This window comes from Peromyscus eremicus, chromosome 4 (genome assembly GCF_949786415.1).
Source record: "Peromyscus eremicus chromosome 4, PerEre_H2_v1, whole genome shotgun sequence".
Taxonomy (NCBI): Eukaryota; Metazoa; Chordata; class Mammalia; order Rodentia; family Cricetidae; genus Peromyscus; species Peromyscus eremicus.
In genome coordinates, this window is record NC_081419.1 from 7,225,151 (window position 1) to 7,250,477 (window position 25,327).

A 25,327-nucleotide genomic window follows, 5' to 3' on the forward strand; every position below is an offset into this window, starting at 1 on the left:
ACATCCTAATGTCCCTCTTGGCCTATCTAACTCATCCCTCAAGAGTCAGTGTAAAGGTCACTTTCCCAGGGAAGTGCTTCTGACCCCTCTAGTAGGTCAGGGCCCTGTCATACCCTTTCACAACACGTGATGCTCCTCCTTACAGTTCTTGGGAGATCTGGGCAGTCATATCCCCAGCATCCAGCACACTGCTGGCACATTGTAACGTGTGATTGTGATGAACATATGGGGAAGGGATATACTGTCTAAGAAACAAGCCAGAGACACATGCCTAACTTCTGTTCCTTCCTGATTTAATCTCACTGCAATGATGGGGACCCTGAAGTCATTGGCTGTTAAAGCATTTGGGTGTAGAGGAGGCCAGACTGTTCTTGTTTGGGGCTCTGTAGCTTGGCTAACACACAGACCAAAACCATGTCATGTGATGGATGCATCCTTCTACGGACACTCACTACTAAGTGAGTGCATTCCGTTCTGTGTTTAGCAGCTCATTCATTTAGTGGACACTTGCTGAAAAGCCTTCTTGATGCCACATTTTAGGGGCAGGAGGTTGAGAAAGACCCTATACCTGCCCTTAGAGAATGTCAATTCAGCAGGGCTGAGATCAGAGAGCTGAGATAGGCAGAACATGGGGAAAGCTCCGGGGTATGAGAATACAGAACACAGAAATGTGAAGGTCAGAGCAGGGGGAAAGGATTAGACATTACCCCAGCCCCCACGCCCAGTGTCAAGTTCTTGGGCTCTAGGAGTGGCAGATCCCGTTTCCTCTCTACCTCGGCAGGGCAACACCATCTTCTGATGTTTCCACAACAACTGTTCTCTCTCTGACTCTAGGAGAGTGGACTGTAGCCTCCCTACAATGTAACTGGGTACTGTCCTGCCTGGCACAGGCCAATGGCAAGGATGGGACTGTCACTGACTCCATTTCTCCACTCTCAGGCTTTCAGAGACCTCATTCATAAAGACCAACCACCACACTGCAAGGACCATGAGGTCACTGTGTGTGACCTGCTGGTGGCTTGGACTGCTGGCCACTGTCGGAGCTGCTACAGGTCCAGAGGATGATGTTGAGGGCACAGAGGATGGCTCACAGAGAGAGTACATTTACCTCAACAGGTACAAGCGGGCAGGTGAGTCTCCAGACAAGTGCACCTACACTTTCATTGTGCCCCAGCAGCGGGTTACAGGCGCCATCTGTGTCAACTCCAAGGAGCCAGAGGTGCACCTGGAGAACCGTGTGCACAAGCAGGAGCTGGAGCTGCTCAACAACGAGCTGCTTAAGCAGAAGCGGCAGATCGAGACGCTGCAGCAGCTGGTGGAGGTAGATGGCGGCATCGTGAGCGAGGTGAAGCTGCTGCGGAAGGAGAGCCGCAACATGAACTCTCGAGTCACGCAGCTGTACATGCAGCTCTTACATGAGATCATTCGCAAGCGAGACAACGCGCTGGAGCTCTCCCAGCTGGAGAACAGGATTCTGAACCAGACGGCCGACATGCTGCAGCTGGCTAGCAAGTACAAGGACCTGGAGCACAAGTTCCAGCACCTGGCCATGCTGGCCCACAACCAATCGGAGGTCATTGCACAGCTTGAGGAACACTGTCAGCGGGTACCTTCTGTCAGGCCTGTGCCCCAGCCACCCCCGGCCACCCCACCTCGGGTCTACCAACCACCCACCTACAACCGTATCATCAACCAGATCTCCACCAATGAGATCCAGAGCGACCAGAACCTGAAGGTGCTGCCACCCCCTCTGCCCACCATGCCTGCTCTCACCAGCCTCCCATCTTCCACTGATAAGCCATCAGGTAAGTCCTTTGGGGAGCCCAGCTCACATGAGCCTCTGAGCCAGGCATCATGTTTCCACTGGGGGAAGAACCTTGGCCAGTTAAGGCCAGCTCAGGACTTGCCTAATTCCCTATCGATCCCCTGAGGTGGCTGCTGGAGCCACTGGGGTTGGATGGGTAAGAGTGAGAGACCACATTGCTCCAATACGGTGGTAGAGGGTAGAGCCTAGAAGCTAGCAGCTGTGGAAGTGGTTCAGCTCTGTGGAAAGAGGAAAGAGCCAAGACTTGGATATTTTGAGGCTTTGTAGTTGCCCTGTCTTAGAGGCTAGGGTGTCTCACCTGTGGGCTCACATACATGTGCAGGGCCCAGAGCTACCTTTTTGTAAATGTCACCTGACAAGCTGCAGGACAGTGGGAGGGTGCTATTAAGTTCAAAGTTAAAGCCTCATAGGTACGGGACCAGAAGGATCTCTTCCCAAAGACTTTGAGTTTCCTTTGGTCAGTTGCTGCCTAGTTTTCAACAAGGCTTCCATACACTCTCAGCATACATGTCATGCTAAACTGGGATTCTCAGGACACTGTCATGGAAGAATGGGGTCCTCGGAGCACACCCTGGTAAGCATAACCAAAATACCGCCCTGGAATTTTCACAAGAGTCCCCGACTGAGTTTGCAGCTCTTCAGGGACAGGCTGAGTAACCTGCTCACATTGAACATGCTCAGGCTTCCTGGAAAGTCAGACCTTTACTTTGTGTCCAAGTTGGGCCTCTGCTTCTGACTCAGCAATGCTCAGCTTAGGGGAGTAGGCTAGAGGATCCCCTCCAGGGGGCCAGGCCCTGGAGCTTGGCTTCTCCTGCTCTAGGCAGTGTTATTTTCCACATGTGCTAAAGGAAGGCATCTCTGCAGAAGTTAACTAAAGACTGTGCACGGGCACCAACTCCTTTGTTGGTGGTGGGGGATATCTTTACTGAAAAGATCCTGTTTTGCACCTATTTCACACTTTCAAAAGTAAACAGTAGCCAGGCGGTGGTGGCGTACACCTTTAATCCCAGCACTCTGGAGTAAGAGGCAGGCGGATCTCTGTGAGTTCAAGGCCAGCCTGGTCTACAGAGTGAGATCCAGGACAGGCACCAAAACAACCCTGTCTCAAAAAGACCAAAAAAAAAAAAAAAAAAAAAAAAAAAAGAATAAACTAAACTAAACAGTAGTACTGAGCTGAACCTGTGAGTAAGAGGGTGGCCAGTGGGCAGATCAAGGGTGGACAAGCCAGTGGTGGCAGTGGGGATCTAGGTTCATGGCACAACACCTGTCATAGTACCTTGAAAGAAGGACCTGGCTGCGGGTGGGGTGGAGAGCAGGTACACTGGAGTGGACTGTCCTGGGTTGAAATCCTGCTTCCTCTTTTGGTGAGCTCTGGGCAGGAGGCAAGTCCCCCTGTCCCTGTACTCCTCATCTAAGGCTCCGGGTAGGATTTATTTTAGTCTGTTCCCAGCTGACAGTTCTAAGACATGAAATACTGCAGAATGTGTGTGTGGCACTGGGCCTGAGGTAAACAGCCCCCTTTGATCATGGTCCTTGCATCTTAAAACCCAGAGACTGAAGTAAGTAGTTTGTCTTCAGCTCTGGTGTTTAAGGCCTGATGACCGTGCCATCTGCAGCCACACCTGGCTTACATCAGAGGCCAAGGAGAGGATGGGGTGTGTTCTGTGTTCTGACAGAGTACCCAGAGGGGAAACGTGCCCTTGGGCACCACATGAAGGCTCAGATGCGCTTGCAGCCAGGCTGGTGTCACAGTCTCTAGATGGACTTTCAACTCGAAATCTCTGGTTTCTAACTCAGCCATTGTCTCAGGACATTCCTGAGCCAGAACAAAGTGGGGATAAACACCGGGATCTGCATATGGGCTTCACTGCTTTCCCCCATTGGCTCATGAAAGAGCAATTTAATTGGCCGGAGATGTAGCTCAGTTGGTAGTGTTTGCCTAGCACACAAGAAGCACTGGGTTCGATCCCTGTGACACATCAAACCAGGTATGGTGGCATGTGTCTGTAATCCTAGCGCTCGGGTGGAGGTAGGAGGATCAGAAGTTCAAAGTCATCCTTGAACTTCTCTGTATATGGAGTTCAAAAATCAATGAATAGAAGTTTTTGTTTTGAACTCCTCTGAGCCTTAACTTTCTTCCAATGAGGAGATGGGGACAGAGCTACAGCCTCTCAGGGACATGTCATGAAAATACAATGTGCTATGATGTCATGAGGGGGTTGCCAATACTGCCTGGCCCTCCTTTGACTCGGTGAAAACTACAGTCCTGGGTCTCCAGGAACTCAGTGAGGGGAGGTGGCAAGTGTATGGCAGTGTTCTGCACTGCCCCCAGTCACTTCTGTCCCTCAAATTCGACACAGCAGGTCTGATAAGATTTCCCTGGAAGGGCCAAAATTTCTGGAATGCTGTAGGAATTTATGAAGCCAGCATAAAAAAATAGCAGGAATACAATGGGCATTGTCTGGATTCTCTGCAGAATAACCCAGTGTGCTCTGCCTTGAAGAGAGGCAGATGAGGGACTATGGAGTCACTGAGGTGGCATGACCAAGTCCTGCTGGACGGCATGAATGGCTCAGAGATGAGACGTCTGTCTTGTATCCTGAAGGCTTCGTAGGATTACCAGGTAGACTTGGGAGTTGGAATACCATGTTACTAGTCGGTCCCTAATGGAAGTGGGTCTGTAAAAGACCCAAGGACATAGCCTGATCCTAGCCCCTCAAATGGCCCTGATGCCCAGCTCAGCACAGGCTGTGGCACCTGTAGTCTGCTGTATCTAACCCACCGCCATGCGCATTCACTGGCCTGTCTAAGGAAGCACAAGGCATGAGATGACCTGTGTATGAGCACCAGCTCTGTGCTCACCTCTAATGTCTCTCTCTTTCTCTGGTCCACCTCACCCCCGAGTGTCCACACAAAGGCAGACAGAGCAGGGAGAAGGGTAGCAGTAGAAAGGTGGCAGTGAGAAGGCCCTACCTTTCCTGGGCTTGGGCTGAATTGGAAGGAAAAAGCAGATGGTCTCCAGTACTGAGCTTTGGCCCAACCAACGGGTAGAGAGTGCTTACCAGCTCTTCTAGCCAAGGCAGGTTCTGGTCCTGAAAGACCAAATTCCTCTGTGTTCTCCCCAATAGGGCCTTGACTTGCTGCCGTCACTCAGCCAGAAACACCTTTATAATAAACACCTTTGAACTCAGGCCGTCATAGCCTGTGGCTTCCCTCTAGCAAATTCAGAACCAGTGCTCTTTTGTCCCATTGCTGTGGCTGCTCGGGAAACAGCATGCCCTTCCCCAGAAGGCCAAGGCAGCCACAGTCAGATGGTGACAGGTTGGGCGTAGGCCAGGGGGGTACCTGCTAAGACCTAGGATGAGGGATCCGGATAGTTTGAAGCCTAGCCTCCCTGACTTCACACCTAGACATTGTCCTGCCCCCTCAGGGCTGGCCAGACTAGGGACATTGTGGTCTGGATGATGCTTACAGTGGGGCCTGGGCCAACGGCCAACCCATGGCCTTTCCTGTTAGTCCTGCTGCTGTTAGAGAATGGCTTCAGAGGTCAATTCCCTAAAAGGCACAGGAAGGGCAGATGGGCTCTGTGCTCACCCCAGGCAGCTGCCACATGCTAGTCTCTGGTCACAAAGTCCACTGTGGAGATGGCTAGGAAGCACTGGACTGCCAGCCACGGGTAGCACAGCATGGCCTTGCTGGAAAGATGTCTTTAAAAACCAACAGGCATGGGTACTTCTAGCTATTCCTCTCCTGCTTAGCAGGTTTCTCTGAGGATGAAAGAGGAGCCCTAATGGAATAGAACTGCTGAGGCACCTTGGTCCCTAGCATGGCCTCCCTGCCACACAGCCTTGGCGCAGAGTAGGATGGCTCCCTGGACTTGTAGTTTCCAGGATACTGAGGTTCAACGTTACTTAGCCACAGTCACACAGCTAGCAGGAGGCTCGTCCAGGGAGCACCATGGACACCAGTGTGGGAAAACTGTTCTAGGACTATGTGACTCAGCATCAGCCACGACATACCTGCCTTCTGTCATGGTTTCATGTCCAAGTATGTGGGGGCTTGGGGAGACCTTACAGTGCCACACAGACACAGCAGCTGCAGCTGTACCAGGCAGAACAAGCCATTCCACCTCAGTCCTCAGAGCCAATGCACAGAAACCAGGATGTGTACTTGATGCCCAGGAGATGGATATTAGGGAAGCTCCCATCAGACTTGGACACACCCCTGGGGTTACATGTCAGCCTTTCATGGACAGCTGGGCTAAATTCTTGTTTTCCTTGCATGCTAGCTCTCCATGTTATGACCCTTTCTCAGGACCTCGTTGCTTCATGGACAACACTGTGCATGTGCAAACCACCTTCTCATCCTCGGCCTCTAGAGCTGGGGCTTGGACAAGCTGACCAAGAGCACTTTCCTAGGTAGATTTTCTCCCCTGGTTCTACCTCACTCGTTCTCTGAGACAGGAAAGAAGCACATAGAGCAAGCTCCCCAGCACCACAGCATGTCTTAGAACTGACTCGTTCCTCCTTTCTTCAGGTTACATGTATACCAAGCAGAGAAAAGGTCTGCAGTACACACAGGGTGGGGTGTGATGTTGCAGGTGAGGGGTGGCTGGCTAGCCCTGGTTTTGACTTAGCCTTTGGGGCTGCGGACACTGAAGGGAAAGCCACCTGGCCTCCTCTAGAACGTGTGTTGCTTCCCTGTATTGTATTCTCCTTTTCCTAAGATGTTTTCTTCAATGAATTAAGATGTCCAAAATTCACTGCAGAGACATTTCAAGAACATTCTTTGCAGCTTCTGCCTAAACAAAAGCCACCAGAGGCTACAGGGCCATCTTCCTCACACCCTCCCTCTTTAGGGGTCTGAGGGAGCTGATTACAAAGAGCTCTTTGAGTGTGACCCACAGCTATCCCATCACCCCTTGGGCCATTTTCCAAGAATGACAGTGGGCCGAAGGCCCTGGCTATTTGTATGAGATAAACTATCAACTTTGTGACTAGAAGCTGGGCATTTGGCATCTCAGGGCCTGAAAATCCCAACAGTTTGGCATTTGGCAAGCCAGAAGTAATTGAGAAAAATCCTGGCGATCAGGCATCTGTGGCCAGCTTGCTACATGAAGGGATCACTGTGGCGAACTTCCTTGGTGACTGCACAGTAACTCATGCAGACCACCAAATTCAGCTTTGAAAAAAGAAAGCAAGCAGAATTGAGCACTGCTGTGTGTCTAAACCACGGTGTCTACTGAGGCTGACGGTCAAGTGTATGGGCAAGGTTGTGATGAACACTGTTAAGGAGAGCTACAGGGCTGCTCATGGGACTGCCCATCACTGCTGCCTCAGCCTCCCTGGGCTGAACCTGGATGAAGAGTGCCTTGGCAATAAGCCAGGCCGTTCTCACCTGGACCTCAGGAACTGGAGCTGCTGGACCCGAGTACTTATGTGTGTGTCATCCTTACTCTCTTTAAAAAGGGTAAGTGGTTCCCGCTCCTTAAACATAACTTTAGGTTAAAATTACTGTATACATAGAAAAGTGGTAAGAACACCAAATATTAGTTTAAATGACAAAGACAGTAATTAAATTTGTTTCTTTAAGTTGAAATTAAGTGGCTCATGTCATTTTCTTAAGGGTAGTTTCTAAAAGACCAGGAAAGGCAGCATGAGGCAGAGCTCAGACACATGGCCTCCCCTGCACACGGGATGCTCCAGACTTTCCCTGCAGAAATGATTTCCTTTTTAGGATCTGGTCTAAATGTAGATGACCATCTGCCATGGAGGTCTGTTTCCAGAAGTTTCTCAAGCTGAGGGTGACAAAGCAATGTACTTTACATTCCTGTGAAGATGGGACAGGTGAAGGCAGGTAGAATGTGGAGGACCTTGTATCTGTCTGCTCCACACAGACTCACCACCCTGAGAAGGTACCTGCCCCCATAGCAGCCCACCACCATCTGCCGGGAACAGATCTCCAACAACCCTAACTGCATGGCAGCAACACACACCACAGAAGGAACCTGGTGCCAGAGACAGACCTGCGCACCACTCCCAGACCTCTGAGGAAAGGATAAAATGGCTGGCTGGCTGGTGACAGGTTTTCTGAGATGTGGTAGTAACCACTCATACTATATGCCAAAGGAGATAACGACAAAGGCATTTAGGGAGCCTAGGCAAGATGAAGGAGCTCTTCTGGGGCTAGGAAAGGCTTTCTAGAGCAGGTGACAAGGGGCTGAGGCCCTGCAGATCTGCTCTCAGCCACAGTCAGCAACTGTCAGGAAACCATGAAGACAGGGCTCAGTGCTAGGCAAATGTCCTGTTTCAGACAGAGAAGAAGGCCAAAGTGCCACAAATTACATACCAAGTGGCCTGCGGTCCAGTCGCAGGGTCAAATGGCAGAACAGAGGATAAAGAGGGCTTTGTGAGCATGTGGGAGATAAAAGGTGACCAGGGAAAGCCAACACAGGTTCCTTAAGAAGAGCCAATGAAGTGGCCCCCTTCCTCGGAAAGGGTCCATAGGTTGGCTGACCACAGGACCACTGGCCACTTGTCCAGCATCTGTGGACTGAGAGTCGTGGGTCTGATAAATTCTTCCATGATGTGCCTGCACTCAACTGTTAGCCCTTCATGTACAATGAACCTCACCCAGGCAGCCTGGGGGGCTACCAGCAGCAGCACTGGGGAAGGCAGGCTCTACCCTGACCTTTGGAGCACTGTGCACAGTGAGACTTCCAGGACCCTGCTAACCTAACCACATTTCTTTCTGTCTCTGTCTCTGTCTGTCTCTCTGTCTCTGTCTCTCTCTCTCTCTCCCCCTATGGTGTTGGTGGAAACCCAGGGTCCAAAGAATGCTAAGCAAGAGCTCAGGCACTGAGTTCCGCCCCGAGCCCCACCTCTTTCCTAAGCTGTTTAAACTTCCATCTCTCCTACCCTGCTGGAAACCTGAGTGGGCACATCCTTCCCAGCCTGAAACTAACCCTGGACACTTCAGTGGAGCAGCAGTATTTATTCTGAGGTCAAACAGGAGGGGTGGGAGCCCCTAGAAGCCCTTCATGGCCCTAAGGGTTCTTGGGAGACCTGGAGCTGTATCAGATGCATTGGAGTGCACCCACCTCACACATCCAATATAATTTTTACTGTAACAATTTTGAAAGGGCTTGAATAATTCTGCTTTTGAAATTATTTGGCCATGAGTAACTCAATTAATTTATGGTTGGCTCTGATTTCTCAGCAAACATCAGGCATGCTCAGAAATTCTTGGAAAGTGAGAAAAATCTAACCTACAAATTGTTTCCCAAAGTAATAACATCTTTTATGGAGGCTGAAGTTAACTATCGATGAATTCGACAAGATGGGTGGTACACTCTGTAGAAATTTAATCACAGGCTAATACATTTTTATTTTGTACCTTTCTTTTCACATCCGAGGGCCAATAAGAGTTTTTTAGGTTTCGAGCATTTTCATAAACTCCTCACAGCACTCTGTCCTAGACCTCCACGCTGAGGACAGAGTGAGTTCATCTGTACTTCCCACCGTAAGGAAGAAAGGGTATGCACACTGCCAACACCTTTGGCAACTTACAAACTATTCCCGTCTGGAGGCCACTGTTTGTCCTCTGCTTCGCCGAAAGGTAGCCATTGACATAGACAATGATTTTGCCAAAATTCTTGAAAAATGAGACTTAGGCATCATCAGACAAAGTCGCTCCTTGTGCCTTTTACAGGGTCTGTCATCAGACCTGTTCAGGACACCCAGGGGCTTGCCACTGGCCAGGTGGGACTCATACCTACGTGGTACACTGGCCTTGGCATTAAATGGGTAAATCTGAGTAGGATATTCCAGATCCAATTTTAATATCCAGTCATTTCTGTTGGCAAAGAGACTCCATGGAGCTAGACCATCAAGAACTGAAAACCACGTAGGGTTCTCACACAAAGAAGGTGTCCTAGCAGTATCCTAGGGTGACATCAGGACCAAAGCACTCTCAGGAACACTCCTGGGGATATTACCACAGACTCCAAGGTCATCTACTCAGCCTAAGGCCACCATGTCCTGAGGCTCAGGGGCTGGGCTTGGAAGAAGAGCCTACCAACTGCTGGCCAGCTCTGGAAGGCTGTGCTTCATAACTCATCCTTCGGGTGTGTTGGCACAGGCCCTGGATCAGGACCACTGCTCCAGCTGTAGGGCCTGAGTAAATCCAGCTGAGGCCGGTCTTTCTCAAGTTACAAAAAGATGATGGCACCCTTGGGTCTAGCCTGGTGGCCAGTCTCAACTTGCCTTTACCGGGAAGACAACCAATGGAGCACTCCCTGTTTTCCATGGTGACTGTGTGCCGTGTACCTATGGTGTTTCCATCATGAATGCCTGAGAGGAGAGCAGGGCTTGGACCACCACCCCAACCAACACCGGGTGATTTGCTCAGGAATCAGAGCCAACCATAAATTAATTGAGCTACTCCTGGCCAAATAATTTCAAAATTCCCAGGGCTGGTCCCAGGGTGCCAAGGCCTAAGACTTGTACATCTTGGGTCCCATGTGCCAGCATTCCTCCCCCATCCTTGGCCTCACCCCTGCCCCTCTGCGAGGAGCCACACAGATCTGTGCGCCATGGCGGCCACGCTGCTCTTCATGTGGAACATTTTGACTGTGGTGTAAATATGTTCTTTATAGAGGTGAGCCTAGGTGCCGCCGAGTTAGTGTTGGCCTGGTGCTGTGGACAGAGCTGCCTCTCAGAAGGGGAGCCAAAGCAAACACCACCAGGCACTTGCCTGTGCCAGAAGATGCTTCGCCCACTGCACTCTGGCATTCAGCTGCACTCAACAAAAAGGATTCTTACTTTCTACTGCAGTACAGCTTTGGGGCCCTCACTAATTCTGAATTAAAATGTGCCTGGTTGAAAATACCTACTAATAGATGTGTGGATGTGTGTGTGTGTGTGTGTGTGTGTGTGTGTGTGTGTGTGTGTGTGAAAATATACTTGGTTTTGGAAACTCAAGAGCAAACGTGTGTCTCAAGGAAGGTGCTGGACCACTTCCAACATATCAAGCTTGTATCTAAGGGGAGAGAGACTTCACCTAGCCCCTGGACTGAGATCCACAGGATGACTAGTGTTCTTCCTCTGTGTCACAGCAGTAAGAACTGAGGCTCACTGAGGAACCTGCCTAAAGTCACAGTGTAAGAAAAGCCACTAAGATTTGACCCCAGTGCCCCAACACCACATCAATAGTCTTTCCCCAACCTCACACTTCCCCAGCCCCAGATTCTTTACCCAAATTTGGATGTTCTGCTTGGCCCTCTGTGGCATTATCCAGACATAATGATGACAGATTTGTCACCAAGTTATTTATATGTTACAGTGTTGAATTCTCATTGCATTATTTATATGCAGCACAGATAGCCACTTCACCATCCCCGTTACATAAGGGCTTCTCAACACAGCAAGGTTCTGGTGCCACGCTTTCAATGTAATCTATAGTTTGGACCCATTTTCATTTGCTGTTTATGCTGACAGCTTTGTCTCTTTTTATGTTAACTAACAAAAGGGGATATGTTGAGTATGGGAGATCTGGTGGAGGGTTTCTGAGAGAGCCTTAGTTCTTTAACGAAGCTGGTGGCCTGAATGCTGTGAAGGCTGCAGGGGTGCATGCAAGGCAGAACACACAGGTGCTTCTACACCACTGCAAACTACTCCTAGAAGGCCTTGTACAATGACCAGATTTGCCACATACACACAAAGGAAAACTTCAACATCATAAGACACCAAAATGGTTGCAAAATGGGCAAGGACATAGTAAGCAAATGTAGGGAAAACCAAAACCCAAATTATCAAAAGATAAAACTGGAAAGGTTTAACAACCTGACAGATCCAGTCTTCAGGATGCCAAGCCCAGAGCCAGGTCTCCATTCTAAAGGTCATGCTGGCTGGGGAGAAAAAAAAAGGTGGACCAGAAAGTATACTCTCCCACCCAGACCATCTGAGGTCTCAGGCAACACTGACCCCATGGGCCATATGGCCTTAGGGTGTCCCCCAAGGCCTCTAGGCTCTGGTTTCCTCACCTATAAAATGGGGAGACTACAACCACCTATCAGGGGTATGGGAAGGATCAGCAGTGGAAATACCCAAGCAAGATCTGCAACAGACGGGGGCTACAGTAAAAGGTATGCACAGGCTCCAATGCCCAACTGCTACCACTGCAGCCCCAGACAGGCCTTTCTTAGAGTGAGGTGTTCTTACCTGGACCTCAAGGGTCCACTTAACCTTCTGAAATGTTTTCAAAAGTTGTACAAGCCTGCATTTTCTTTCAATAAATTATTTATTGTATGCATGTATGAATGCATGTGTGTGTGATACTGATTTGTGTTTGTATGTATGTATGTGCCTGTGTGACAGTACCACGGCATGCATGTGGTGGTCAGATGACATCCTTGGGTGCTGGGCCTTGTCTAGCACTCTGCCTGAGGCAGGGTCTCTATGGTCTATCACTGTGTATGCCAGGCTAGCTGGCCCGAAAGTTTGAGGGGCTTCTCCTGTCTCTGCTGCACTGAGATCACAGACACACACGATGACACTGCTTTGCACGGGTTCTGGGGACTGAACTCAGGTCCTCACACTGTACAACAAGCTCTTTACCTCCTGAGCCATCTCCTAGGCCTTTCTAAACACTCTCACTACTTAAGAGATTTACTACTAAAGACCTCAAGTCATTCTAAAATACTTGCCAAAACAAAAGTGCCCATTCTTAAAAAGTGCCAGAGACAAAGTGGAATCGTAGAAGGCAGCACAGATTGGTAGCTATGAGGCTAACCTGTCACCCTTCCAGTGGCCTCCAAAGCCTACCTACATGGTACCCCTTCCAGGACAGCCTCTGTATCCGGCCATCCCCAGGAGCTGGGAGGCTATGCAGGAAGAGGCCCAGCTGCTGGCTTTTGGTGGGCGTTATTTTGCAGTCGCCCGTGCTTTCCGTCTTCTCTCCCAGGACTCTCATTAAGTGTCCCCCGTCCTGCTGACCTGGTGGAAGCCAGGAGGCCTCCCACGCCACGGGCGCTTTGCTCCAGCTGTCGGGGACAGACTCTCATTCTCTGTCTCAGTCCCTGGGGCTTGGGCCAAACATAACGAAAACCTTTTTCTCCTCTCTGAATGTTCTTCCTGAAGGTCTGGCCTCCCCTTCCCCAAGACAGAAGCTGGGGGCGAGCAAAAGCAGGAAGTGGCATCAGGGAATAAAGGAGGGGAGGGAGGGAGAGAGGGAGAGAGGGAGAGAAGGAGGGAAGGAGGGAGGGAGGGAGGGAGGGAGGGAGGGAGGGAGGGAGGGAGGGAGGAAGGAAGGAAGGAAGGAAGGAAGGAAGGAAGGAAGGAAGGGAGGGAGGGAGGGAGTAAAGGAGCTGCTTGTGTGTCATACACTCTGCCCAGGCCGGGTACTTGGGGACCTGCTGTCTTGTGTACAGGGAAAAGGTAAAGGTGTAAGAAGCCCCTAGAGAATCGAGAAAGAAGTCCATAGATTCAGCATCCAAGCTGCAGTGGCACAGGAGACTGACAAACAGATGGTTCCTGTTTCCCATCAAGTGCTCAGTGGGGTGCTCCACACTGCTGTAAGGCCCAGGAAGGGACCCAAATCCAAGCTGAGTCATCAGAGTGGGCTAGCTGAGCCCAGTGCCAGCTCCCTCCCCACTCACAGTGGGAGAAAGACAGAATCTCCAGAACTGTAGCTAAGAGTGCTGATGAGGCCGGCCACCAGAGAAGGCCTCTCCTGCCCTGGGTTCTCAGATATATCACAGCTATTTTTATTGTTAGTTTTATTTTTGTTTTCTGAGACTGGCTCTGACCACCTAGGACTCTCTTTGTGGCAGAGGCTGATCTTAACTTCTGATCCTCTTGCCACCACCTTCTAAGTGCTAGGTGACAGGTGTGTACCACTGCAGCCAGTGACTGAGCAGCTGTGGAATGGACACACAAAGTAGTATGCCAATGACATATTCTGGCACATTTCATCTTAGCCACAACAAAATGTGATGATTATCTTCAACTATGCGGTCTAGTGGGTAGGGCTTGAAAATCTCCAGAAATTTTATCACTGAGGAAGACCCCAGCTTGCCTGGATCTTGATGACTCAAGCCTGTATCTTCTTGTAGTGCGAGTAATGTTGAAACACAGGACATCATTGGAGGAGGGGAAGAGCCATGGTGAGGGGCTGACAGACCCACGGCAGCTATCCAGGCTCCTAGAACCCTTTTGGTGTTGCCTGCTGAAGAGAGCCATGGGCTGGACTAGCAAAGCACAGCATCCAGCCCACACAGCACTGATGACTGTGGCCATGCCCAGTAGGCACACATCTCACTGCACCAATGGAAATGACTTCTTTTTTTTTTTGTTTTGTTTTTCGAGACAGGGTTTCTCCATGTAGTTTTGGTGCCTGTCCTATCTCACTCTGTAGACCAGGCTGGCCCCCTCGAACTCACAGAGATCTGCCTGCCTCTGCCTCCGAGTGCTGGGATTAAAGGCGTGCGCCACCACTGCCTGGCTTGGAAATGACTTCTTAAAAAGCACCCTAAGAATATCCCCCCACATGACCTCTGTAACCCTAACAGCTCTGAGTAAGAAAAATATGACTCTCGTCTACAAACAAGGAAACCAAGGGCTGGGCGATGTGAAGACCCTTTCTTACAGGTCACATGTGAGGAGAGCACAAGGGACTTGGATCCAGGCCTTAGCACTCTTGGCCCAGGCTCTTGCTTTCATAGCACATGACTTCTCAAACTTACAAACCAAGATCTGCCCCTTTAAACCGTGTTCCTTAGCTCTCTGTTGGAGGTTATGTCTGTTTGGAGTACAGCTAAGATGTAGTCTGGCGGCAGGCAGTTATATAATATATACATATTTGTGTCTACAGGCCCATGGAGAGATTGCCTGCAGGCCCTGGAAGATGGCCACGACACCAGCTCCATCTATCTGGTGAAGCCCGAGAACACCAACCGCCTCATGCAGGTGTGGTGCGACCAGAGACATGACCCTGGGGGTTGGACTGTCATCCAGAGACGCCTGGATGGCTCTGTCAACTTCTTCAGGAACTGGGAGACCTATAAGGTGAGACCAGCGGGCCTGTATGCATTGCCTGCAAGGTGACTGGTCCACCCTCAGTCCAGAAGGACAAAGAAGGATCATTTCTGCAAAGCTATCAGAGTGGTAAGGTCAGGCCCCTCCTTGTCTACTGTTCAGGAGAAGATGGAGTAGAGACAGCATCTTACTTCCAGCCAGGGCCTCCACAAGGTGACCTGCTCTTAGGGGCCAGAAGGAGCAGGTCCCAGAGCTCCAGGTCCTGAGAAGCTCCCCTAAAAGGCGTGTTTAGGGAAACGTGACAATAATTGGCCTAACTGCAAGGTTCAGTCTCTGGGTTTCCCAGTTCCCGGGATACCGAATGCTTCTCCTTGTAAGTCAAGTGCAAGGAATCTGCCACACCTCTCACCCTGTTCTGAACCAAGAGGGGACACTAAGGATGGCATGAACAGTTCAGGCCAATGAATGCCTGTCCTGTGCCAGGTACTGTAACAACGGTCTGTTGTGTATGCCCTTAAGGAAAGTATTGCTACAAAGTCACCTTGCAGGTGAGAAGGGAGAGCACCCTGCCATGGCTTACAGACACAGTGTGGTAAAGCAGCAACTGCAGCTGAGGCCCCAAGGCCAAAACTGTAACTGCCATCAGCCCCAGTGCCTCTGCATGTAGTCCTGCTGGCTCCAGTCTCCTCCATCCTGGCTTGCCCTGGGCAGCCTGTTTATCTCCTGCTTCCCTCTCCAAAGCCTAGCCTCAGGTCCTCTCTGTACTCCTCCATTCTCTCATGAAGATGGTACAACACAGCAAGCGCTTACCCATCATAGGGATGCTGATGATAGTGCCTGGCTCTGAGCATCACTTATAAGACTTTGGGGGCTACTGCCCAGCTGACGCCCCAAACCACATATCAAATGAGTAACAAAACTACTGGGTTTCAAACCTAGAAGGACCCAGGTGGATGTCACATACCTGTCACAGCTCTTACCTGTCTATGTTGGGGCTTACATACAACCTGCACACACAGTCCGTCTCCAGAGAAGGCGACTGAGGCTTGGGGGAGGTGAGGGCTCTTGTCTAAGCAATGCTAGCTGCATGCCTTCCGGGTGCCAGGCTCTCAAATGACCACATCATCCTGCCTTTGAGAAGTTATAGCATTCTCAGGTAAGGACAAGAAACAGGCTCACATGATGGAAGGGAAAAGGTGTGCTCTTCAGATGTGTGAATGGTACGTGATTGATGGTTACAAAGGCTCAGTGACTCACCCAGTCACAAAGCCTGATACACAGGTAGCAGGGATTGGAACCCAGGCCTGCCTATGTTCTGACTATTCCTGGGACACAGGCTCCTCACTCATGCTCTCCTGGGTCTTCCCCAGCAAGGGTTTGGGAACATCGATGGCGAATACTGGCTGGGCCTGGAGAACATCTATTGGCTGACAAACCAAGGCAACTACAAACTGCTTGTGACCATGGAGGACTGGTCTGGCCGCAAGGTCTTTGCAGAATATGCTAGCTTCCGCCTGGAACCAGAGAGCGAGTACTATAAGCTGCGGCTGGGGCGCTACCATGGCAACGCAGGCGACTCCTTTACCTGGCACAACGGCAAACAATTCACCACTCTGGACAGGGACCATGATGTCTACACAGGTAGGAAAAGTAGAGCCCAACTTAGGTGCTGAATGGGGATGAGAGATCCACCAACCATAGAGCCCCTGACTCCCGGGCCTGGAGCAAGAAGATGCCATGTGACAGACAGCTGTACCAAGCTATCTGGCACTGCTTCTCAAAGGCCCCTTCTATCCACTGCCCTCAGACAAGTGGCACTTATAAAAAGGGAGGGCAGAGGTGCACAGATCTCACCGTTGAGGGCTGCCCTGGGCCATGGCACTCATGCTTCAGGCTATGCCCTTCTCAATTCTGTCTGAGAACACATTTCACAGTCCACAGAGTCTGGGCCATACACTCTGCACTCCAGTGCTGGGCCCATCACCTCAGTCATGCATCCTCAGCATGCTGTATCATCTTGGATCTGGAAGTAAGGACAGTGTCTCCTAAAAGGTCAGGGGATGGTCCAGGAGCATTTGCCTCGGGTGCTCTGGGCAGGATGCACTGCGCGGTAAGGACTCTGCCCAGGGACTCTGGCTGGCTTCCTGTAGTGCAAATGCAGTGCTGTAAGAAAGGCACTAAGAGGAAATCAGCCAGCAGAGAAGTCATTTGTCCCTGGTTACATCCTTAAACCCAGGTCTTGAGTAAACAAGAAACAAAGGAGAATACAGAAAATTCCAAGATGCACAGGTACAGCTTGACCCTAAGGGTAAACAATCTACAACCATGTCCCACACTCTAGCTCATGGCTCTGAACCAACACCTACGAGCATCTCACGGGGCCCAGGGGCCCTGTAGGTTGGTCATTTAGCAAGGCCTAGTGCTCTGGAGGCTGATACCACCTCTGGACTGAGTCCCTGTCTGCTTCCCAGGCAGGCCTAGCCCATCCTGCCTAGCCTCCCCCTAAGTTATGGTCCGAAGGTGGACCTTGTCTCTGAGGAGCAAGCTCTAAGGGCTATCTCAGAAACAGCTTGTACTCCAAGCAATCCCTGATACCTCCAAACTAAGTCAGGGAAACTCATCCCAGGTTCCAAAGGCAGCCACACTCTACAGGACAGTTCTCACAATGTCCTCAAACCACAGAGATACAGCTGTCTGCTCTGGCACTGAACTAACTCTTCTGGAAGGGCCCTAAGAAGCAGCCATTGCTCTGTAGTGGGTGCTCTGAGCCAAAATTTCCAAAGCTTTCAGCAAAGGTGGAAGGGTGGCCTTCATCTGTCTGATGCTGGGACATGGAGCTGCAGTATGTTCTTGAGGGCTATCTCGGGGAGTAAGGAGACTGTCAGATGGGGCCCTGGGGCATACATGGCTAGGCTAGCCAGGGTATGGGAGGCTGCTGAGGCTCTCCCTGTTTGCCCAGTGCAGCACTGCCACTCGGTCCTGGTGGTGTTAAGACATGACTCAGAAGAAGCCCCAAGAAAAACTCTGGGAAATATGGTGGGGCTGGGGCTGAGACCCCCAGCTCCAGCCTCCAGCTCCTGCGACCTCCTCACTCCTCCTCCCATGGCCTCTGCTGGAGACAGCCTTTTCCCGTGGAAGGGGTTCTCTCTTAGTCCCAGGCCCCAGCTAGCCCAGGAGACTGGCTCTTCTTGTCTTCCCTCTGTGGGGCACCATGTCCCTGCATGCCTGCTGATACCTTGCCCACGCCTCTTACTACTGAACTGCTTGTCCTTGGTAGCACAGTGCAGGCAATGTGACAAAGCCAGGGGTTTCATGGAAATATCCCTCTTTTACAGAATAACACAAAAGTGATTTGGACAGAATTCAGGCTGGGGAGGACAAGAGAGGCGTTCTATCTTAAACACTTCCCTTGTCGCTCTGAACGCCTCTTATCCAGCTCTTTTGACTCTTAAAAATCACTAGAGAGAACTGTTCTCCCTCTCCCAAGCCCACAGCAGGCCACTTCCACCTTCTCCAGGGCCACCTCTGTGTGCAGCTCAGGTCAAGGGCTAAACATGGCTCTCATTTACTCTTACAGCAGTCCTGTGTGGTGGGCATTATTTTTGTCCCTTTACAGATGAGAACATAGTGGCTGGGAAAAGTGAAGCCACCTATCTGCAATCCTATCATTAGCCTGTCATAAAGCTACCCTGCAAAGGCAGGCCAGCCTCTGACCCCTGCTCAGGGCTCTCTCCTCCAGCGTTCTCACTCTGAAGGCTCTCAGGGTCCTTCCTAAGACTCTGAGCACACCATGGAGGGGCAAAACTACCTCCCCTTAACACTCCTCACTCCCTTCTCTCCTACAGGAAACTGTGCCCACTATCAGAAGGGAGGATGGTGGTATAATGCCTGTGCTCACTCCAACCTCAATGGGGTCTGGTACCGTGGGGGCCATTACCGGAGCCGATACCAGGACGGGGTCTACTGGGCTGAGTTCCGAGGAGGATCTTACTCGCTCAAGAAAGTGGTGATGATGATCCGGCCCAACCCCAACACCTTCCACTAAGCTTGCCCTCTTCCTGGCCACCCATGGCCATTGCCAGAAGCCACTGAAGCCGTCCCAGCCATGCAGACCTCGGCACAGCTCCTCACCAGCTCCTCTCAGGCTGGAAGGACTTGCTTTCCAAGTCAGTCTATCAGATAATGGAAGTGAACAGTGTCTCTGTCTCTCCCGCTTTCTATCGCACCTGCATGTTCCCAGGACAGGATAGAACTGCAGACTTTCTAAAGTTAAGTCCCTCCAATAAAAACACAACTGCCAACACCCTCAGACATGACAGACATGCACATGAGCCACCATGTGTATGTGCTCTTAGATACACATCACACGTGGGATGTCTAGATACACATGTGGGTTTGACACATTCACTTAACTTTTCCATACTCAGCACTCAGATGCTGATGCCAGCAATACAGCTCTGTCCTTAGGAGATGCTTTTCCTCATTGCCTTGTACTTGAGTCTAAGGGCGGAACAGGCCATGTAGCCCTGATTTCAAAATACAGGCCTTGGCATTGCCTGGATTTTTTCCGGAGTGTCTGCAAGCTCATCTCTCGTGTAGGGTTCCTGGCCTTCTTGTTTGGGAACCTCTGGGACACCTGATCAACCGCTCCCCTTCCACTGCTGTATTCTCCTTCTCGGACGGCTCAGCATCCCTCCATCCAGTTACCCCTCGGCCTGCACCTTCTGTGCCTTAGTCTCTGGCTGCTCACTGGAGGTCAAGGGACCTCTTCTCCCTTCTCCCTGACCTCTCTTCTGCCACACAGACCTTTATTGTTGGCACAATTCATGGGCCTTTGGGGAGGAAAGAGTCTGGGCTCAGGTTCCTGCTGGCAAAGGGAAGGCCAAGCCCAGAGCCACGGTGGCAGGCCGGAGACGTGTCTTCAGTATTGCACCGTCCACTCCTACCGTCACCTCCACAGCACTTTAGCTTCCACACAAACAGTCCCCTGCCTTGCCAGAGACACTCCAGGGGAGAGAAGTCACTGCCAACATGCTGGAACTCCCAGACAGCTGCAGATTTGAGGTCCTGTGCTCACAGGGGAACAATCTGCACCCTGTCCCCAAGCTACACCTCCCCAGAAGATGAGGCCACACACGGAAAACTAGCGACTCTCCATGAGCTGCAATGCCCTCAGAGGCTGCTAGTGCACTGCAGCATGGTGGCCTCCTGAGTCCTGCAGGCTTAGAGGTATCACATGACTGCCATGCCAGAAGCAACAGATAAGTCAAGAAGGTGAGACCCTCCCAGCGGGTACATGTGCCAGGTGTGTGAGCTGTGGGCCTTTGGTACTGTCCACATCTGGGTGCATGCCTATTACCTCAGCATTTCTCCCAGTGTACCATGTAGCATGTTCTGTTTATAAAAGGGAGGGTTTTTTTTTTTAAATGTATTCCCAGACTATCCTTGTAATGACACAAATCTGCAATAAAAGCCATAAGTGCTATGTGGATGCACCCACACTATGTGTTGCTGTTCTAGAAGGCCTTCCTGGAGCTTCTGTTAGTAAAAGCAGGGGATATAGCACCTAGCACACACAAGGTCATCAAGATCACAGCCCTCCTACCTGCCCCATCAGGAATCCCATGTCAAGGAATCTCTGGTCAGTGTGGCTCTCTACCGCAAAGCTTGTGTTTCCAGCTAAGTTTCAGGTGCCCACGAAGCTCCTCACAGGCCAGGCAGTTAACACCAGAGCTTTGGGGATCTGTTCCTGTGTGTTCAACCGTGGCTCAGGCTTTCCCTTTCCCAGTCTTCCCCTGGCCAAAGCTGCCCTACCTGCCAGGCCGAGCCTTCTCGAAGACTAGTGCAGGTGACATCCCCCCCACACTGCTCCACAGGCTCCCATGACACTGCCAAAGCTGTCTCCTTGTAAAACAGACTAGGGAGGGCAACTCTAAGCATGATGGGAAGCTCTAAAACCATAAAGGAAGAAATCAAGGGCAAAAATGACCAAGACTGATATCAAACAAGAGAAGCCTCTGTGCTATATATTACTATGTATGCTAACTGCAAATACAGAATTAATACTGATGCCATACCCAAACTCAGATTCAGAAAGGTATAAACACTATGGCGGAAAACATGATAAAGTTTAGGACCAATTTAGATATCACAACTGGACAATAAATTTTTAAAAAGCCACCCTAATAAGAAAAAGGGAGATACCCTAAGTGAAGGTTAAGACAGCACATGCTGCCTCTTGGGTTTGCAAGGATGAAAACCAAAAACACACATGTTGATAAGAGACGGAGGAGTATCTGCGTCTGCTCTATGAACAGGAGTAAGAACTGACTCAAGATTTCAAGTACAATGGCTTACACCCTTGGCCCCAGCAGTCCTTAGGCACCATGGGAACACCTCTACAGGCGAAACCGGGGGAGGAGTCTGGTGTTTCTTGAAAGCTACGGTGGACTTAGGGACAGCAGAGAGGGGGGGGTCAGCATGCCCACTTTTCAGAAGAGCAAGTAATGGCTCCACCGAAGTCGCCCAGAAGGGACTAGTGACAGGCCCTGAACATGAATTCTTAACTTGTTCCCACCTCCTGTAGTTGCTGGGGTGAGAGCGAAAGCTGGACACTGTGAGGAAAGTGTCCCAACCTTGGTGCAGACACCAGCCACACTGTCCACACATCTGGAGTGGGGGTGGGGGAACAGGGCTGAGGAAAACAAGGGTCTTCCTCCCTGATCCCTGGTTTTGGGGCCAAATCCCCAGAGAGTTCTGGTGTGGAAAGCCAGGCTGAAGTGTGAAGCAACACTTTTCCTACAGCATTTAGGATCCATGGCACCAACTGCTACTCCCTAACCTCACGTCTGAGTCTGTATGTGTGCACATGTATGCACACATGATGTATGGTGTAGGTATGTCTACGTCATGTATGAAGAGGTCAGGGGAGGCTGTCTTCCTCTAACTGAAGCTCACTGTTTTGTTGGATTAGCTGGCCAGTAAACTCTTGGGATCTGCCTGTCTCCAACCCCCAACTTGGGGTTATAGGCATATGTAGCTGTGCTTAGCTTTTACGTGGGTACTGGGGACTTGAACTCAGGTCCTCTTGCTTTCACAACTGCTCTTACTCACTGAGCCATCTCCCTAGTCCCCAAGCCAAATCTTACTCACACCACATGCTGGGTATGCGGAAAGACAAAGAACGGGGTGTTAGAGAGGCACAGTCTGTTCTCCAAGGGGAAGGGGGGAGGAGGAGGTCAGCTCCATAGCAGTAGTTTGGAGCCAGGAGATGAGGCTGTGCTCAGGGGCCTGACCTCGTGGCACACACACAGCCCGGCAGCATCCTGGGCTCTGACCAGCTAGAGAGCAGCACTCTGAACTTCCTCACCAGAGGGGACTTGCAGACCTACAATCACACAACTTCCAACAGTGCCGCTCTCTCTCCTTGGTGGGCTCACCTATCTGCAGACATGGATAAAAGGCAAGAAAGTCCACCTCCCTTCTGCTTTCAGTCCTTGGAACAGCAGTGCCACTTGTGTAAGTGGCACTGGGAAGCCCCTCCCGCAGGGCTGCTGCTTTGAGCAAGACTGAAAACACCCCCAGGCTCCTGGTGGTGTGCGTGCACAGGCCCTTTGGTGTTTGACCCCTGAGCTCCCATGCTTGACTGCCCCAGTCTTGCTCTAGTCAGAGAAAACAGAGGAGGCACAGGGCACTGTTCCGTGTATACAAGGGTGCCGACTGCAGTAGTTCTGCCTGAGAGTCCAGAGGCTCAAGAACTAGCAGCTCCCTGGAATCACACATTCCAGAGCAAGTGTGAGACTGCTCTGCAAAGAGGAAACCGCCTCTGCGGCTGCGGCTGCGTCAGCGTCGGCATCAGCCAATGCTCTCCTAGGCTGTGTGTTCAGTGAAGGGGAAAGACCCCAGAGGAGGGGAGGTGGGCCCTCACCCCAAGCCAAACAACAGCCACTATCAGGATCAACAGGGGCACTGCTCCAAGACTAGAGCCCTAGCCTAAGGCCCCAGGCACCAGAGCGGGGAGGAGGGGGCCACTGGGAGGGCAGGGCCGAGTGCAGCCTGGTGGGCAGGGGCAGGAGAAAGCTAGGTCATAGTGGAGAAGCAGCGTCCCACCTTCAAGGAGAGGGGGGAGCTGGAGGTACCCACAACGAGGGGGCGACCAAGCAGAGTTTTCGAACCTAGCCCAAGCTCTGGATGAAAACCAGGCCACCATGGAAGATACCTCCCCACCCCCATCCCAAGGGCCAGAGACACTGTAGGCTGGGGAGAGAGGCGGGGGACTGGCAAAACCCAGCCAAGAAGCCCACCTCACATCTTGCCAGGCTCCAGGCCAGCAAAGCTGCCAGGCTTTAGGAGGCCAGACCTGACCCTACACACAACTATCTGGAATGAGGGTACTGTTCGAAGGGACTGAGGGCCTGCTGAGTTCTCAGCTTCATGTGAGGGACAGGGTGAGTGGGCAAAAACAAAATCCAGTATTCGCAGAGGACATCTGAAAGGTACACTGAGGGAAATGAGGCTGGGTCTCTTCTTACACCTGGCCGAGTCCAGCTCATTTAACAAGTGGCTTAGATAAGAGCACGAGGTATCTCATGAGGGCAGGAACTAGAAACTGCCTGGAAAGTCTTCAAGGAACAAGGAGCAGCCTTCTCTGTTCCACTGCCCTCTCCTTCCTGGGGGGTTTCTTTCTGGGTTTCTCAGGGGCAGCCATCTGCAGTCTATTCTCATCATGTGTCTAAGATCACAGCACCAGGCAACATTCCTGAGCTCAGGTGTCCTCCTGGCTGAGTGTCAGCATCTCGACATCCCAATGCTAATTCCTGGGCAGAGGAACCAACTGTCTGGGCTGGGTGTCTACACCAGTCCTACCTCAGAGGAATGAACTAGGGGATGATGCTTCCTGAGAGACAAGGGACATTCCCAGGTTCCCAGAGGAGGAGGGATCACAGGCAGAGCACCCAATAAAAAAGTTTAGACCACTCTCCAGCTATTACTAGTCCCACTGCCTCCAGGAAATCAGCTACATGGATGACATGTTGCTACTTATCAGATGGGGTCCTAGTCCCCAGACCCTCCTCTGCTGACCCTTAGCCTCTCCTGAAATGGACACCTGAGTAACCCTTCTAGGCCCAGCTGAGTTATTGAACACGGTATGTAGAGTGTCCTATGGCCACAACCTGCTCTTCCCAGATGCACTGGATTCTCAATGGTCTCTCTGGATGTGAGAAGCAGGAGTCCTCACTGCAGAGGTCTCCCAGTCATATTTTGTTATGGCTAAGGCTGAGGCCATGTCCTGTCTACTGCACACCTTCCATAGACATGTGTCCAGATGTTTACAACTGGAGGAAGTGGACTCTGTAATTACCCTCTCTTCAGCACAAAAATCTTCTCTCTCTTCAGAAACAGAAGTCATGTGTAGCCCACTCAGAGCTCTACAGCCAAGGAAGAAGGGAAAGCTCAGAGGCTCTCATCTTCCCATCCCCAGTGTGCATGAGGACAGGAGCAGCAGCTGGTCAGACGTCAGGAAGCCAGGCCACAGACATCTGCACAGTTTACCTCAGCATAGTGGGCAGGTAACAGGGGGCAGTGACGGAAGAGATTCTACTGTTCCTTGGGCCTTCCAACACTCTGCCAGGGGGAAAGCTACTGGGGTCTGCCCTTCTCCTTTTCTTCCAGCAGAATCAAGAGCCAGTTGTCCTACAGCCAGCAGACTTAGCAGTCCCGACCTTTGGCACTATTTACACCTGGCCTGCATCATTAATAAGTGGATCCTGAGTATGGTAGTTTGTCTCACCACCACCAGACCTTCGGTCTGCTAACCGCAGTTTCTCAGATTCCAGAATCAAGCCAGAAGCAGCCCTCCCTAGTGGGCAGCCATATGGCTGTCCTATGTCCATGTTCCTGTTGGGGGACCCAAAACAGCTTGACCACACAGCTGCCATGACAGGATTAGAGGCCCAGACATGGCTTCTGGCAGGCAACACCTGGCCCCAGGAAAAGCCATAAGCTGACCCTACCTAGGGAGGGCCTGCATCTAAGGAGAAATACCTGACATTCCAAACATTCCCTATACCCCTAAACAGATGTCAGCCAATCAGGGTCCTGAACCCTGGAAATCCCCTCACCCCAACCTCTGCTATGATAAAAACCCCACCCTGCCTGGGCTCTCTGCTCTCACTGCTGCGTAGGACAGAGAGTCCAATCTCTGAGCTTGAAAATAAAGGCTCTCTGCTTTTACATACAGGATTCAATCTCCGTGGTGGTCTTTTGAGGGCCCCTGTGATCTGGGCATAACATCCCAGCTGGCTGAACTCCACAATGGTTCTGATGACTCTGGCTCCATAAGCTGGTTAGGGCATGCTCCTGTCTCCCTGCTTCAGTGTGTCGTGAAGCTGAGGGACATCCCATGATAAGAGAGAGCACCTTGCTCACATCTGCCCGGAGACTTTGCAGAGCTGGCAGAGGCCAGAGC

At 51.2% G+C, this 25,327-nt stretch overlaps 2 protein-coding genes across 8 annotated transcripts in view; one reads left to right on the forward strand and one right to left on the reverse strand.

Annotated features, from left to right (window-relative positions):
- Ralgps1 (Ral GEF with PH domain and SH3 binding motif 1) overlaps positions 1-25,327 on the reverse strand; it is a 245,358-nt gene that overhangs the window by 94,408 nt on the left and 125,623 nt on the right. The gene's annotated exons all lie outside the window — the stretch shown is intronic.
- Angptl2 (angiopoietin like 2) lies at positions 920-20,255 on the forward strand. The gene is made up of 4 exons (XM_059260110.1): positions 920-1,805; positions 14,696-14,889; positions 16,230-16,500; positions 18,705-20,255. Exons 1-4 carry the CDS (start codon positions 989-991, stop codon positions 18,902-18,904), a joined length of 1,482 nt encoding a protein of 493 aa, XP_059116093.1. The 5' UTR covers positions 920-988; the 3' UTR covers positions 18,905-20,255.